Below are 15,351 nucleotides of genomic sequence, written 5' to 3'. Positions count from 1 at the left end.
GTTGCAGAAGTATGACTTTCATCTTGCTTGGACGTTGGTTGCCAGACAGAGTATGCAGTGATAGTTGTTGCCCAGGAATTTGACCATCGGATCTCCCTTTCTGATAACACAATGGGAGGCGGTGACAATGGACGCCAGCAAGTCGGTTTGGGGGGGCGCATTACAAATTCCATCTGGTACAGGATACCTGGAAGGAACAGGAGTCTCAGTGATTAATAAATTGCTTGGAGCTCAAGGCAGTGTGGAATGCCTTACACAACTTTTCCCTTTCTGGCAGGGACTCTGGTCTGAGTTTTCTCAATGTTATGGGAGTGGCTTATATCAGCAAGCAAGATGAGACCCCGAGCCATCCAATGGCAGTGGAGGCGGCCTCCCTCATTGGTTAGGTAGAGAAAAATCTCTGCTTGTCGGCAGCTGACATCACTGGGTCCTTGAATGTTGAGGTGGACTTTCTCAGCAGGCACTCCTTGGACCCGGGAGAATGGGAACTATCCAGCCAGGGTTTTTAGCCGGTAGTGGACCGATGGGGTTCTGTGCTTCTGGACTTGATGGTGAAGTAAAGTGCCTAAGTTTGTTTGTTTGTTTTGGTCTTGTAGCTTGAAAAGGTTATTCTGTCATTGCTACCTTGCTTCTGGCTCAGAAATGCTCTACATCCATGTCATATGTGAGGGCATAGAGGACGTTAAAGGGCTGTGTTGTTGTTGCAGATTTTCTCCATTCTCTGCTCAGATCATGCACATCCTAGCATTTCTCTAGATAGGCCTTCAGAAAGGATTGGTGTTTGGTTCTCTAACAGTTCAAGTTGTGGTTTTGGCTTGTTTCAGAGACCTATTTATAGAAGACATCTCTTGCTGTTCACCTGGATATTCAATTCTTTTGGGGAGTGGGCTGTTTGAAGCCTCTTTCACACGCCGTGTCCAGAGTGGAACCTTTAATCTAGTCCTTCGGGCTCTTCAGAAGCCTCCTTTTGAGTCACTCCAGAAGGTCTCCTTGAAAGATCTTACGCTAAAGACAGTGTTCTTGGTGGCTGTTGCTTCGACACATAGGGTTTCGGAGCTTCAGACTCTCTTGTTGGGATTCCTTTCTTCGCTTTTCGGAGGCAGGGGTCTTCCTGTGCACAGTTCTTCTTTTCTTCCGAAAGTGGTACCAGCATTTCATTTCAACTAATTTGTGGAGCTTCCATCCTTTCGCAGAAAAGATGAAGATGCTCAGTATTCTTCCTTGAAACTTCTCGATGTGTGTAAAGTCCTCAACAAATCGGACAGACTGTTTGTGCTTTTTGGTAAACAGAGGCTTGGCCTAATGGCTTCCAAGTTCACAGTTGCTAGATGGCTGAAGGAAACTATTGCGTTGGCTTATTTGCTTGCAGGGAAGCAGGCTTTTCAGGCTTGTGGGCTTATTCTACGAGGTGTACAGTGAAATCATGGGTGGAGACTGAAGTGTAATGCTTGTCTCTTTGGCTGACATATGAATGTTACTTTGTTTGACCCACTATCGAGTGAGAGATTTGTCTTTTTTTCTATCAAAAATTTTGTTTGTAATATTTGCTTTGTAAACCGTTCTATTTTGCTGTGCAATAAGTAATGGTATAGTAAATAAATAAATGATACTATTGTTTCCGGCGGATATTTGCAAGGCAGCGATGTGGTGGACACTGCATATCTTTGTCAAGCACTACATGGTGGACGTTGTGGCACGCTCGGAAGCCAGTTTTGGGGCTTTGGTCCTCAGGGTGGCGACACTAGGATCCCACCCACTCTAGGGATTGCTTTTGAACATCCCATAGGTTCTGGAGTAGTGGGATGCTATGCAATGGAAAGAGAAATTAGGTGTTACTTGATAATTTTCTTTCCATTAGTCCTTCCCATTATTCCAGAGGCCTGCCCGAGGTTTCTGAGATGTTTAGTTGGTGCGAAGTAATGGATCAAATAACTGTCACTTTGCATGGTGCTTTCTGCGTATTTTTTGTTCTCTACCAGTTGTCCAGAGATGAGGTCCACACATGTTTGCTTGTCTGGTTAGTGTTATGTTAGCAAGCTTTTTAAAGGTTGTTGTGTTTATTTTGAGTCTCTTAACTGCTTTTCTGTGTAAATACTAAGGAGCTGGACTGGATGCCTAGAGATATATATCTCAGTTCAGTTTTCAGTTCTCTGTCTCTCCCTGCTGGTTGATGGACACAACTGTCCCACAGGTTGTGGAATAGTGGGAAGGACTAATTGAAAGAAAGTGATCAGGTAAGACCTAATTTCTTCTTACATGTGTAGACCACTCTACATGTCTAAATGCAACTATTTACACATAGGGATGCTTCTAAAATAATCTCCTTAGTAACTGTGAAGGAACCAAATAGACTTAGCAGTTTGGGATTTCAGCTCCCACTTTTGAGGCACCAGTGTTTCATATGTTCTGGATCTCATTTATGTATTTGTTGGTTTTGTAATAAATGTTGTGGCCAACCCACCCCCCCCAAAGCAAAACTTTGTATAAACTATCAACAAAGATTGTATGCTGTAGAAGAGTATTACAGTTAGTTTAAAACACCGCAAGTAGGATAGTTGGGGACTTGAAACTAGGGTTACCATTCGTCCGGATTTCCCCGGACATGTCCTCTTTTTGAGGGCATGTCCGGGGCGTCCGGCGGATTTTGCCTGCACCCACGTTTGTCCGGTTTTCTGGACAAACGTGGGCGCGGGTGCGGGCAGGCGCGTGCGTGTGGGCGGGCGATCGGCGCCGTGGTAACCCTACTCCCGTCCCCTCCCCTTCCTTACCATGTTCCCTGGTGGTCTAGTGACGTCTTCGAGGCAGGAAAGAGCCCCCTCTTTCCTGCCTGGAGCGCTGCCTCCCCTGTCTATCATCCTCCTCGGTCTGGCTGGGGATTCAAAATGGCCGCCGAGAGTTGAACTCTCGCGAGGCCACTTCAACTCTCGGTGGCCATTTTGAATCTCCAGCCAGACCGAGGAGGATGCAGCAGGCAAGGACAGGCAGCGCTCCGGGCAGGAAAGAGGGGGCTCTTTCCTGCCCCGAAGAGAAGACCCTACTAGACCACCAGGGCTAGATAGTAAGTGAGGGGGGGAATATGTGAGGGGGGGGGAACCATGTGACGGGGGGCGGGGAATAGAGGGGCGGAACGAGGACCCGAAGGGGGCGTGGCGGGGGCGGGGTATGAGGCGTGGCGGGGGCGGGGTAGGGGGCGTGACATGTGTCCTCTTTTTCAGAGGACACAAAATGGTAACCCTACTTGAAACCAGGGCTGTGGAGTCTGTACACCAAATCTTTGACTCCGACTTCTCTATTTTCCTACTGTCCAACTTCTACTGATATTAGCTTTACATTTTTTTTGTCCTGGATTTAAAGTACTGGTAATATTATAATGTTGTACATTTTTATTTTGGAGTCGTTACATATTTGTTGGCAGTCTCCACCCCAAATTGCTTCCATCCCCGACTCCACAGTCCTGCTTGAAACGTTGGGAGTCTGTCTTGCCATTATGATCTGAATTTCATTGCCTGACATATCCTGGTATTTAAGGTCCTTCATGAATTAATGCTGGTTTATCTTGTGAACCTGTTGGTGCATTACTGTCCAGGAAGAACATTGTGTTCTGTTTTGCAAGCACTGTTAGAAATTCATGAGATTAGGGATACTCGTTTGGAATCAAGAGGGCACAGGGCTTTCTTCTTTGTGGGACCCACACTTTGGAATGCATTTCCAAATTGTCAGTTTCAAAAGAAGGTTAAAGCCTGGCTCTTTACTGCTGCTTTCCAGTGATATTGAGATTTGTATTTGGATAATTTTTTAATTTTGTGAAAGAGGGAGGGATTTATCTATTTTGTATTTTTATTGTGCAAAGCATTGAGTTTACACATAAACATGTTAATGATACCATTGCAATGATTAACCGATATTCAGTAACTATCAGAAAGACGGAAAATCTCCTTTGTTCCTTTACATGCATAGTGTAGTCATAGTAAATAAATAAAGGGACTTTTTGTTTTACTAAGCTGCAGCAAAATGTTGCCTTAGTGTAACCTTGTGCAGGTTTTTCCTACATGCCAAGGCCATTTTTACCACAGCGGTAAAAATGACCTTTTTCTATTTTTTGTATTAATGGTCATGCTCTAATGTTGCCATTAGCATGTGGCAATTAAAGAAAAATTAGTGCATCTGTACTTAACCTTAATCCATTTTGTAGGGAATAATTGCTCATGTGCTATTCCTGCACTAAACAGTTAGCATGAGATAATGTAGCTGCGCTAATTGATTAGCACAGGAATGCCCACTCTCTACGCCCAGACGTGCCCTCTCAAAAAAATATATATATATTTTTAAGTGCATAAAATTGGCACTTACAGGATACCTATGCGCATTCTGCAGTACGGCATTTTAAATTGTATTGGGCAAACGTTATTGCCTAACACATCTTAGTAAAAATGTCCCTAAATAATCATCAGCTAAGTGCAGAGCACATCTTCTGAGATCTCCAGGTCAAAGCAAAAAAATTAATTCTAAAAATAAACTAATTTCTAAAAATGTGCTTCCCAAACCTTGGGTTTTCAGGATTGCCATAGTATGTATGGAGAAATTTGCATGCGGTGGAGGCAGTGCATGCTCATCTATCTTATGAATATTCATGGTGAATATCCTGGAAACCTGGCTGGCTGGGGTCCCCCAGGATATTGGGAACCATTGTCTTAGATCTAATGATATTCTCTGTTTGACAGAAAAACTCCTTTCTATGACAACTGCTTTCTCCATGCTCCAGATGGCCAGCCTCTTTGCACTTGTGATCGGAAGAAAGCTCAGTGGTATGTGGACAAAGGAATAGGAGGTAAGTCACATGACTGACTGACTGACTTGGAATTTTACAAACCTTAGCTATGGAACCTAACATGAATTACATTCATGAAATATCAAAAATAATTGATTAAAATTGTAAACTGTGAGTGTTTTTGTATATTTGTGTGCAACATAAAAACCATTCCAAAGATGCGTATAAACTATACAGCACCTAAAAATTAATAAATATTTGCATTCATTTTTGTATGATGGAGCTTATGACATTATTACATCATGCATTAGTAATGGTGATAACAATCGGTTAAGACCTTTGCTTAGAATGACCATAAAGCTGTGTTCTTGGGGTGTGAAAAAGCCAGTACATTTCAATATCCAGTCCAGTGATTCCCAAACCTGGTCAGGTTTTCAGGATACCCACAATGAATATTCATGAGAGATTTGCATTTAGTGGAGGTAGTGCATGCAAAGTTCTCTCATGAATATTGATTGTGGGTTTGGGAACCACTGATCTAGCCTCTCCCTCTCAAACAGTCTGAAAAGCCATAGTGAACAGTTGTTCAGGTTCCTCTTAATGTTTGTTTCATGCTAGAGCTGGTGAGCAGTGATCCATTCATTGTGAAGCTAAGCTTTGAGCCATCTGGACGACCCGAGTCACAAGTGGATTATTATCTCACAGTCAAGGAGAACCTGTGTGTGGTATGTGGCAAGCAGGAGTCATACATCCGGTGAGCTTGGTGATTAGAAGTCAGGATAAATGTGTTGGCACAAAGAATCTAAAACCCTCTTGACATTGGGTATTCCTGGGTTGCCTGTTCTCAATGGGGTTAATGTTCAACGGAGTTTAGGCTGGCGGGAGAGACTTCTGCCTACTTAAACTCCCTTCAGTGGGTCATTCCCAGATATTCAGCAGCAGTTAACTGCACAGTACCACTGAATATCCCCTCTGACCCTATTGGCACTGTACAGTTATTGCTAGGGCGATCTGTGGGCAGAGTCATGGTGGAGCTTGCAGTTATGTGGGCACCAGCCATATTCTGTGCCGGTGCCTGCAGGGCTAAGGGGTCAGATAAGACCACAAACAAAAGGCAGTTCTGCCTTTGCCCACTTAGCCATCTAGGTGATTGCACCCACCTAACTTCTGGGTCAGCAGGTGACCCCCCCTCTATTCAGTGCCATTGCTTGGACATGGCCCAACATTGAACGTTCAGGCTTAATTCTGCTTAAGGCTGTCAAAGGCTTAAAAGCCACTGACCACCATGGCCTAATTATTGGCCCCAACATTGTTTACTTGTTACATGACTGTAGAAAAAGTCCAGCTGTACTAATTTGCATTTGTTTGTTAATTCAATTATACGATGCACTCGTAGTAGAGGGAAGGGTTGTATAAGTTTTCCAGAGCTTTTTGTGATAGATTATATGCATTGCTCCCATCAAGCACCAGTTGTTTGATAGCTGCAACAATAGTGTGCTCTTTAAAACCACACTCTGTATCCTGGGCTGCATAACCAAAATAGCCACTAATCACTTCCAAAATCCATAGTGCTGTTTGGGTACAGAATTCTTGTGAATAATTGAAGTGTATTGTCAGGCAAGTATTCATCTTCACCTCTGTCCTAGACTTTGATTATAAAATTGTCTGGAGCAGTTTTGGTATATAATATTCCTGTCTAAATTCTAAGACTGTCTCTGGTTTTGTAACAGGAAGAATATTGTACCACATGAGTATAGGAGACACTTTCCCATTCAGATGAAGGATCACAACTCCCATGATATACTTCTGCTATGTACCTCCTGCCATGCTATCTCTAACTGCTTTGACAACCACCTGAAGCAGAACCTAGCAGAGGAGTTCAGTGCCCCTATTGGCTGTGAGGAAGGGGTGCGTCTGCTGGAGGACCCTTTGCGCAGGCAGGTGCGCTCAGGTGCCAGGGCTCTGCTCAGTGTAGAGAGCCTCCCTCACCAGAGGAAGGAAGAGCTGCTGGAAGTGATAAGGACTTTTTATGGCACCACAACTGTTACAACAGAGATACTTCAGGAAGCAGCCACGATGGAAACTAGGTACGTTAAAAACAATTAAAGTAGTACCTGAGCCTGTGAGTGCTAGACATTGAGATATAAATAAAATGCATTAGTTCACATTGAGGGCAGGCATTCTCCATAACCTCTTTCTATACAGAGGTTATAGGTTTCCCTCGGTTCTCCCCTACCTTTTAATTTTTTTTCAAAATGTTGGTCTTTCTTTGCCATCCCTTTTTGATTGAGACTGATCTCTGTGAGACCTGGGAAGTTTTAGAATTAATGTGGAAATCCTGGGAGTTAAGGACTGGTAGCTGTCAGATTTTTCTTCATTCTGAATCAAATTTTAGTTCCATTATTTGATGGTGAAGGAAACGCATACCTAAGAGATTCATATAGAGAAATTTTATATAGCGAACAATTTTATTTTTCAATTTGAGGACAGCTTACAAGGTTCATATCATCTCATATTTATGTTTTGCAGGTAGGTTCTCTTTATGTATCATTATCTTACCTCTTAGATGGGTCAGCATTTGGCCCTTCCAGGTGCTGTCTCTACTTTATCTTAGTCATGTTTCTGCATCCTACAGTTTTAGCCTGTTTGTCTGCTTGCTTAGAAGCAACTGTTTCCAACCTCTCTTGGCATATTCACTTGCTGGAAGTTTACTTGATGGTATCACTTCCAGTCACATTGTTTATAATATGCATCAATCTGGCCAATGGTTTTTACCCGATAGTAACGGGCGTCTTCATGAGAACTTTTACCAGGCAAAACCATTGCCCAGATTGAGACATTATAAAATTGTACCTTTTTTGGAGTGGTTTCCATTAAAGTCTTCAGGGTTGAACTGAGTGATTTGACAATATCTTAAAACATAGAATACTCCCAGTTGAAGATGTTTTTATTTCTTTTCATTTTTAGAAAGGCTTTGTGAATTTCATCTACTGTTGTATGAAGTGCAATGATGATAAACCGGAAACCCTGAAGAATGTTAAGGTTTTCTGTAGTTGTTTTGAGCCCTCAATTTTTATAGGGATCCCTTGCGATATATCAAGTGCGGGAAATAAATAAATACTTACTAGTGTGTGTGCTGTGAACGAAGTTATAAGTGGGTTGATATTTAAGTTAGAATTAATATTTATACGTTTTCCACTGGATTATTTATTGTACACTGCAAACTACATGGAGGTGGAGTGCTGGCCTAGGGGTTGGAGCAGCAGGCTGAGACCCAGAGAAACCAATATTCAAATCACAGTTCCCCCATTGACACTCCTTATGACTTTGGGCAGGTCACTTTGTTTCCTGTTGCCTCAGATATCCATTTAATCCCCTAATTCTGTGACATTAGTTTATTGAAATTTGCTATACCACCTTTGCTAACTAGCAGATTAAGGCAGTTTACAATCTAAAAACAAAAAAATATTCAGGAAACAAAGAACTACAAAATTTGGGTAGGAAAGTAGAATTCCAGTCATACATGAATCGGTTTAGAATACTAGCGTTTGTACAGGTGAGTGTAACATTCATGTACATAAGTGTTAAGCATATTCTCGGCAGTATTCTGTAATGTGAATGTGCAGGTTGCATAGGGCGTGAATAGGGGAGGCACATGGGCAGGACATTGGTGTGTCAAATATTTATGTACATAATTTATAGAATACTTGCATTTACACAGTAAAGTGCTACTGTGCGCATTTACGCCTGCTATTGAAGTGAAGTGGGCACATAAATGCTGACAGTGCTAGTATTCTGTAGTGGAATCTGGGTGTCCAGGTGCATTTATAGAATTCTTATTCAGTGCGCTGCATTTTGGTACACTTTATAGGATTGATCTCTTAGAGCATAAGCTGTTTGGGGAAGGGGCATTTGGTACCTGAATATTAGTAAAGCTTTAAGCCACCATGACAATTATTTGAAAAGGCAGGCTACAAATTAGGTATGAATTTATATGCAGCATTCCTACAGTGGTAGTTTAGGTTAAAATTGAAAACCGCAGCTTTCTGAGCCATTGGAAAGCAGATCATGACAAAAAGCCCAAAGCTGTAAAATTTACTAACCTAAAACAATTACATAGTCAAACATAAAAAAAAATCATAGATCTCCCCCAAAATATAATACATGAACAGCATAAAAACATAAGAGAGATAAAATCTCAGTGAAAGTTAGAGGCTAGAAGCTTACCCATAATCTAGAGCATAAGGACTTTGAAAAGCCATCCTTTTGTGAAAGCCAAATCTGTTCTTTTTTTATTTTTTTATTTAATTGAATTTAACATTTTTATTACAAGTTAAACACTTGTGAAAGAAAACACAGCTTAAGATAAAGAAAGACAAAATAATATTTGATGTAAAAAAATAGATCAGCTTCCTTAGACCACTAATGTTGAGGGGACGCAGCAGGATTAAAATGAGTCATTTAGGTATAGTCTAAACAATTCAACAAAAGACTTACATGTGATTACCCTCTCCAATATTATCAATCTTTAACCCAACAAAATTACAACTTTTTCAAATCCAAAAATGCCCTTAACTGTTCAGATGAATAAATTATGTACTTTACATCCAAATATCTTATCAAACATTTACACAGATAGGCTAGGAAGAAAGTGCCCCCCAAGTCCAGAACCTCCTTTTTCATAATCAAGAAATGTTTTCTCAATCCAAGATGGCTGCGCCCTGCTAAGACGCCCTAGACCTCGCTCCTACGATGCCTAAACGCCGTGGGAAAATCGCGGGCAGAGCTTCCCCGCATTTATCCCCGTTACCTGGTCCTTTGGATCGATTCATGAGGCCACGGGAAGTTATACAAGAAGGCGGAACGCCTCCGATTGGGAATGCCGGCGAACGGGAGACTTTGGCTTCCCCCGGACTGGAAACTACCTTAAGCCCCGCTGCACGCACTCCTCCTCCTCAACCGCTTGGCGCCAGTTCCTTCCTCTTTGACCCGACGGGGTCTCCCTCGGAAGGAGCAGGGGACCCGAAAGAACCTCGGGGAGAAGCGTCTCTACCATCGGGGGAAGGAATGGAGGGAAGTTTGCCCATATTATCATCATTTATTGAGGAGAGAGAAACTGAGGGTCGAAGTGCAGCAGATTTACAGTCATCAGTAAGGTTTGAACTTCCTAAAGAGTTAGTAGCCAAGCCAAAGAATGTGACTTTAGACACTTTGTGGGATTTAATGTCCAACCTGGGACAATGTTTCCTTAAGCAAAATGAAGAGTTTTTGCCTAGAGTAAAGACTATTGAAACTGACCTGAAAAAAAAAGAGGAAGAGTTTAAAGTTTTAAATGAGAAAATGGAAAAAATTGACCAAAGGGTTATGAAGACGGAAACGTTACAAACTTTGATGGTAAAAGAAGTAACTAATCTCAGGCGTAAATCAGAGGCTTTTGACAATTATACTAAAAATCATAACCTGAGATTCGTTAACTTTCCTAGGATTCCAAATGTTTTTCCTCTTGATATGTTGAAACGCTATTTTCGTGAAAATTTGAATGTTCAGGAAAAGGACTTTCCACCCTTATCCCAAGTTTATTATGTCCCAGAAAGGAACTTGAATCAAGAGACTGAAAAACCTATTGATGTTTCTCTTTTGCTTGAGACTTCTGACTCTGAATTGGTCACAGCCGCTACTTTGGTAGCGACTGTTGCCCTACTTCCTGATAAGAATTGGATCTTCCGCCTTTTTTTCCGTAATAAAGAGAATCCCTTTTTGGGTCTCAAAATATTGTTATTTCCTGATGTCTCCAAGGAGACACGTCGACGGAGGAAACAATTCTTACTCCTTAAGCCAGAAATTTTGCACTTGGGGGGTGTCTTCTTTTTAAGGTACCCCTGCAAGTGCATAGTAAGGCTGGGGGGGAAGAAATACGTATTTACTGAACCTGAACATCTGTCAGCATTAGTAGCCTCAGTTAAAATGGAGAATGCTTCAAAGAATAATGTATAATTTCTTAGCAGAGAATGATTTACCTGGCAACTTTTTTCCTATATTATTTCTCCCCTTAGATTACCTGATATCTTGGATCTCCCATTATGGACTTGAGTGTCGTATAAATTTGAAAGTGTATAGATTTATATGCTTATTTTAGAGAAATATTTTCCTTTTACAATAGTTCCTACTTATACGATACTTTCCTAAGCAAGATGTTTCTTGTAAATATTGTTTAAATGAATAAAAGATAAATAAAAAAAAAAAAAAAAAAAAAAAATGTTTTCTCCTCTCTTGAGTCGACTTTGTGACATCTGGATATATCCAGATCCTATTTCCTCCAAAAGGAATTTTTGATTGTTTGAAGTATAATCTTAATATTGTATTGAGGTCCTGTTCAAAAACAAATATCACCAAAAGAGTAGCTCTCTCTAAACAATTTTCTAGCGATTGTTCTAAGATGTCTGAGATATTATTCACATCAATATTCAAGTCCGGACCTCCTCTATTACCTCCCGCAGTCACTGGGCTTTTAGGCAAGTAGTAAATCTTGGATAAATGGGGAAGTGCTTCTTGGGGAATTTTCAAGTTTTCCAGAAGATACCTTTTAAACATATCAATCGGTGAGATCCCAGGAACTTTAGGAAAATTTAATATTCGAAGGTTCAGACGTCTATTATAGTTCTCTATTTGTTCAATTTTTTATGAAGAGCCAACTTATCTTTAGTAGTTATATGATTAAAGTCTTGTATTTGCTTTACCTCAAGTTGTAATTGTTTAACTTGGGAAGGGAGCCAAATCTGTTCTATCTCTTGGTTTTTAGTATAACCAAAAAACAAAAAAAATTATACAGTTTTTGGAGAAGCCTTGTAGTTTTCTAATAGAACTTCTGGATTAGTTGGAAACAAGACCAGGATTGTGTACGAACTGCTGATAAGAATAGGCACATTTGCATATAGTTTTAAAAATATGCACGTACAATGATGGCCAAAGTTTGATTGCCACTATTTTGTTTGTATAACGCATATTCAAAGACAGGTGCCTAAAACAGTGCTTTTTAATAAAAAGCACTATATATGCTACCTTTTATCATTGTCTACAGAAAGTTTTCTTCTAACTGTTAGTATTTACAGCTTTTGTTCTTGATTATCTCTGTATGTGTTTGGGCATTAATTACACTTGTATACTGCAAAAAAAATATATCTATGTAGTTTACATTAAAATAAAAATGAGGGAGTGGAAAGGGGTGAGGAAAGAAACAGGAGGAGAGGGGGGTGATAAAAAATATAGAAAAAGGGGTATTGGTCTGTAGGGTGATTAAATGTCTTAGTAAAGAGATGGGTTTTGAGTAATTTCTTGAATGCATGGGTGGATGGTTGGTAATTGATTTGTAAAGGGAGTGAGTTTCAGAGCTTGGGGGTAACTAAAGGCAGTTACATGAGAGATGGTTAAATGTAAGGCTAAGTGCGAGGGAAGAGCCAGAGTTTATGATTGGCAAAGCAGAGGCCACAAGAAGGGATATAAGGGATAAGGAGGTTTATTGATATGGGGGGGGGGGGGGTGCAGTGCATAAACAACATTTTGTAGACTACTTGGAGGAGTATATATTTTTATACACGCAGAGACTGGCAGCCAGTGTTTGGAGTGAAGCAGGGAGGTAGCTTGATTAAATATGTAGGAGTTGTGGAGTAATTTAATGGTAGTAGATTGTAGGCATTTGAAAGTAGATAGGAAGTCCAGCATAAAGTGAATTGCAATAATCAAGATGAGACATGACTAGAGTCGAGATGAGTGTACAAAGTAGACACATAGAAAGAAAGGGGCAGACAGAATGAATATGGTGAAACGCAAAAATAGAAGAGCAGACCACAGAATTGATTTGTGGTCTAAAGGTGTTTGGTGTCAAATGTAATATCCAAAATTTCCATTGTGTCATGAAATGGAAGATATATATCAGTAGAGGGATAGGGAATTAGTGGACTAAGGGGGTTAGGAAAAATGATTGATTTTCCATTTAGATGTTTTAAGAAAAAGGAGATTGTCCTTAAGCCATTTTGATACCTGAGCAAGGCAGATATTCGGTGTTGATGGAGATATAGAAGGGTCAGAGATGCAGAGGAGGATTTGTATATTGTCGGCATGGCAATAGGGATTTCATCTGTGGTCCTGAATAATGGTCAGAAGAGGGGCGGGGGGTGGAGAAAAATATTAGAAAGATGGGTGCAAAGGTAGAACCCTGAGGACATCAGATTGAAGGTGAAAGGAGGGGGAGGTGAATTTGACCACAGGTGAGCTGGAAAGTGTAGTGGGCAAGGTAACAAGTGAACCAGGAGATAACAGTTCCAGAAAGATCAATTATGTGGAGATGATGAACAGGAGGTTGTGGTCTACAAGGTCAAATGCAGAAGAGAAATTGAGGGGTACAAGAATGACAGTGGTGTTGATGGAGTGATGTAAATATAGAGTCATGGAGTGCAAGAAGGTAGGGTTTTGGTGCTATTAGTTTGGCGAAAGCCAGCCTGAAGAGAATGAAGGACATTGAAAATACCAATGTGTTGTTCAAGTTGGAGGAATACAAGTTCTCTAAAATCTTAGAGAAGAAAGGGAGGATTGAGATGGGCCGAAAGCTGGAGTGGAGGAGAGAGGTCTAGATGAGGTTTCTGAAGAAGAAGATGAATCGGGGCATGTTTCCAGGCTGCAAGGACAGTGCCTTCGGCAGGCTGGACTCAAGAAGAGGCATTAATCTTGCCAGTTTTCTGCAGAACTCTGATGTTATTTCCTTGCTCCACACAGCTTTGATCCATTTTATCAGATCTGCTTCAAATATTGGGTTGTGTATCTCCACCTTCTTTTTCATCACTATCCTTACGTTTTCAATGATTTTCAAATCAGGACTATTTCCTGTCCAGGGTTCCAATAGTTGTGTTTATTCCTGAGCCATCTATGCCTTAGGTGTTGTTCCGTGGCATGGTGCACCATCCTGTTGAAAATAGATGATGTCATAAATGTTCATTGTGGCAGCATGCTTCCGCGGTCAGGGTAAGGGCTCTCAGGAGTACAGCCACACACAAGGTCTGTAAGTAAAACAATAGCTTTATTAAATTCAGAGTAAGGATATACCAAGTCTATTCTCTCCACAGGCTGGATACTCCAACCAAACAATCATTTAGAGCTTTACTATATAGTTCCCATGAGCCCTGGCCCTGACAGGCTCCACAGTTCAGTGTGAACTACTTTTCCTTCTTACTTCAGGGTCCCTGCAGTTAGACCCCGACATGGCTTCCATAGGTTCAGCACACAGTCACTTCTTAACTCTTGTAGTCTGTCTCCGACATCTTCCCTGGTTTAGTTGACACTCACTCTCTTAAGGTTCTAAAGAAACTTGTCCTACCTCACTGAAGCTTGTTTTTCTGGCAAACACAGGGTGTTCATGTCTGCTGATGGCCACTCTCCCCAGGTACTGAAGCCAATGGTAACACTGGGAGGATTCTTTCACTTGGGGACTCCCTCTTCTGATTTACAGTAAGCCTACCATTGACCAATGGAGCCAAAGACTATGTAGAGTGGGAATGCATACGCAGTGCTCAACTCGAGATGTGCAGATGAAGAAGCGAATGTAAACAATCAAGACAGTTGTGCTTAAAACAAGAGCATATTGTATACTTTGCTCAACAGGCAGCCAGTGGAGCCATATCAGAGCCATGGTGATATGGTCTGAGTGAGCCATACCCAATATAAGCATCCACATGTAAAACCAACTGCAAAGAGTAAAAGCAGGCAAGCTATGCAAGACTACATTCCTAAAATCCACACAGGACGTAATAGGCGCTTGAGTTATAGTATAGAAATCACATTCTGCCCAGATAGGATGCAAACATGTAAGTATCTTCAGCTTCTGGAAAGAATTATTGATTACAGTAGTAACATGAGGATAGAAGGTCAAGTATGTATCCAGCAAAAGACAGATACCGGAATTCCGCACACAGATTTCTAGGCCAGCTGTGTCAACAACAGATCTGGTCCCATGTCACAAAGAGGGCCTTAGTGTTATGACAGTTTACTATCAATGATCAGCAAACCAAGAAATAACAGCATCAAAACCATTGGAGTTGGTCACTATAAGGACCGTACCCCAGGGCGACGACTGTATATGATAAAATGTTGTCTGCATAAAAATAATAAAAAAGATCATGGGACCTAATAACACCATATAAAGGACTTAAATAAAGATTAATAAGCAATACAGAGAGAGCTGAGCCCTGAGTTACACCACATTTGAAAAGGCGCCGTGAAGAAATTTGATGTCCCTATATGAACCTGCTGTTGGTGATCAGTCAGGAAGAAAGTCAGTGGTAAACAGCCCCTTCAGGCCTGTAGAACTAAGTTGATTTAACAACATATTGTGATTAACAGAATCCGAGGCTGCAGTGACATCAAGAGAGCAAAAGAAACACCATAGCAGGGGGTTTCAAACCCTTAAATAAAGTATCAACAACACATTTGGTTAAAATTTCAGCCCCATGAAATGGATGAAAGCCATGCTGTTGAGAATCAAGATGAGAATGTTCACCAGAATAAGCCTGAAGTTGGAGGACCTCCTGCTCAAG

At 41.1% G+C, this 15,351-nt stretch overlaps 1 protein-coding gene across 2 annotated transcripts in view; it reads left to right on the top strand.

Annotated features, from left to right (window-relative positions):
• EXD2 (exonuclease 3'-5' domain containing 2) overlaps window positions 1-15,351 on the top strand; it is a 42,418-nt gene that overhangs the window by 21,096 nt on the left and 5,971 nt on the right. For both annotated transcript variants that reach the window (XM_030214448.1, XM_030214449.1), the window contains exons 6-8: window positions 4,722-4,828; window positions 5,387-5,522; window positions 6,499-6,855. In XM_030214448.1, the coding sequence (XP_030070308.1) occupies window positions 4,722-4,828; window positions 5,387-5,522; window positions 6,499-6,855 (600 nt within the window). The remainder of the gene's footprint in view (window positions 1-4,721; window positions 4,829-5,386; window positions 5,523-6,498; window positions 6,856-15,351) is intronic.

The sequence above is a fragment of the Microcaecilia unicolor genome, chromosome 9 (genome assembly GCF_901765095.1).
Source record: "Microcaecilia unicolor chromosome 9, aMicUni1.1, whole genome shotgun sequence".
In the NCBI taxonomy this organism is placed as follows: domain Eukaryota; kingdom Metazoa; phylum Chordata; class Amphibia; order Gymnophiona; family Siphonopidae; genus Microcaecilia; species Microcaecilia unicolor.
Note: the sequence above shows the minus strand (reverse complement) of the source record. Positions and strands in the feature narration are given on the sequence as shown.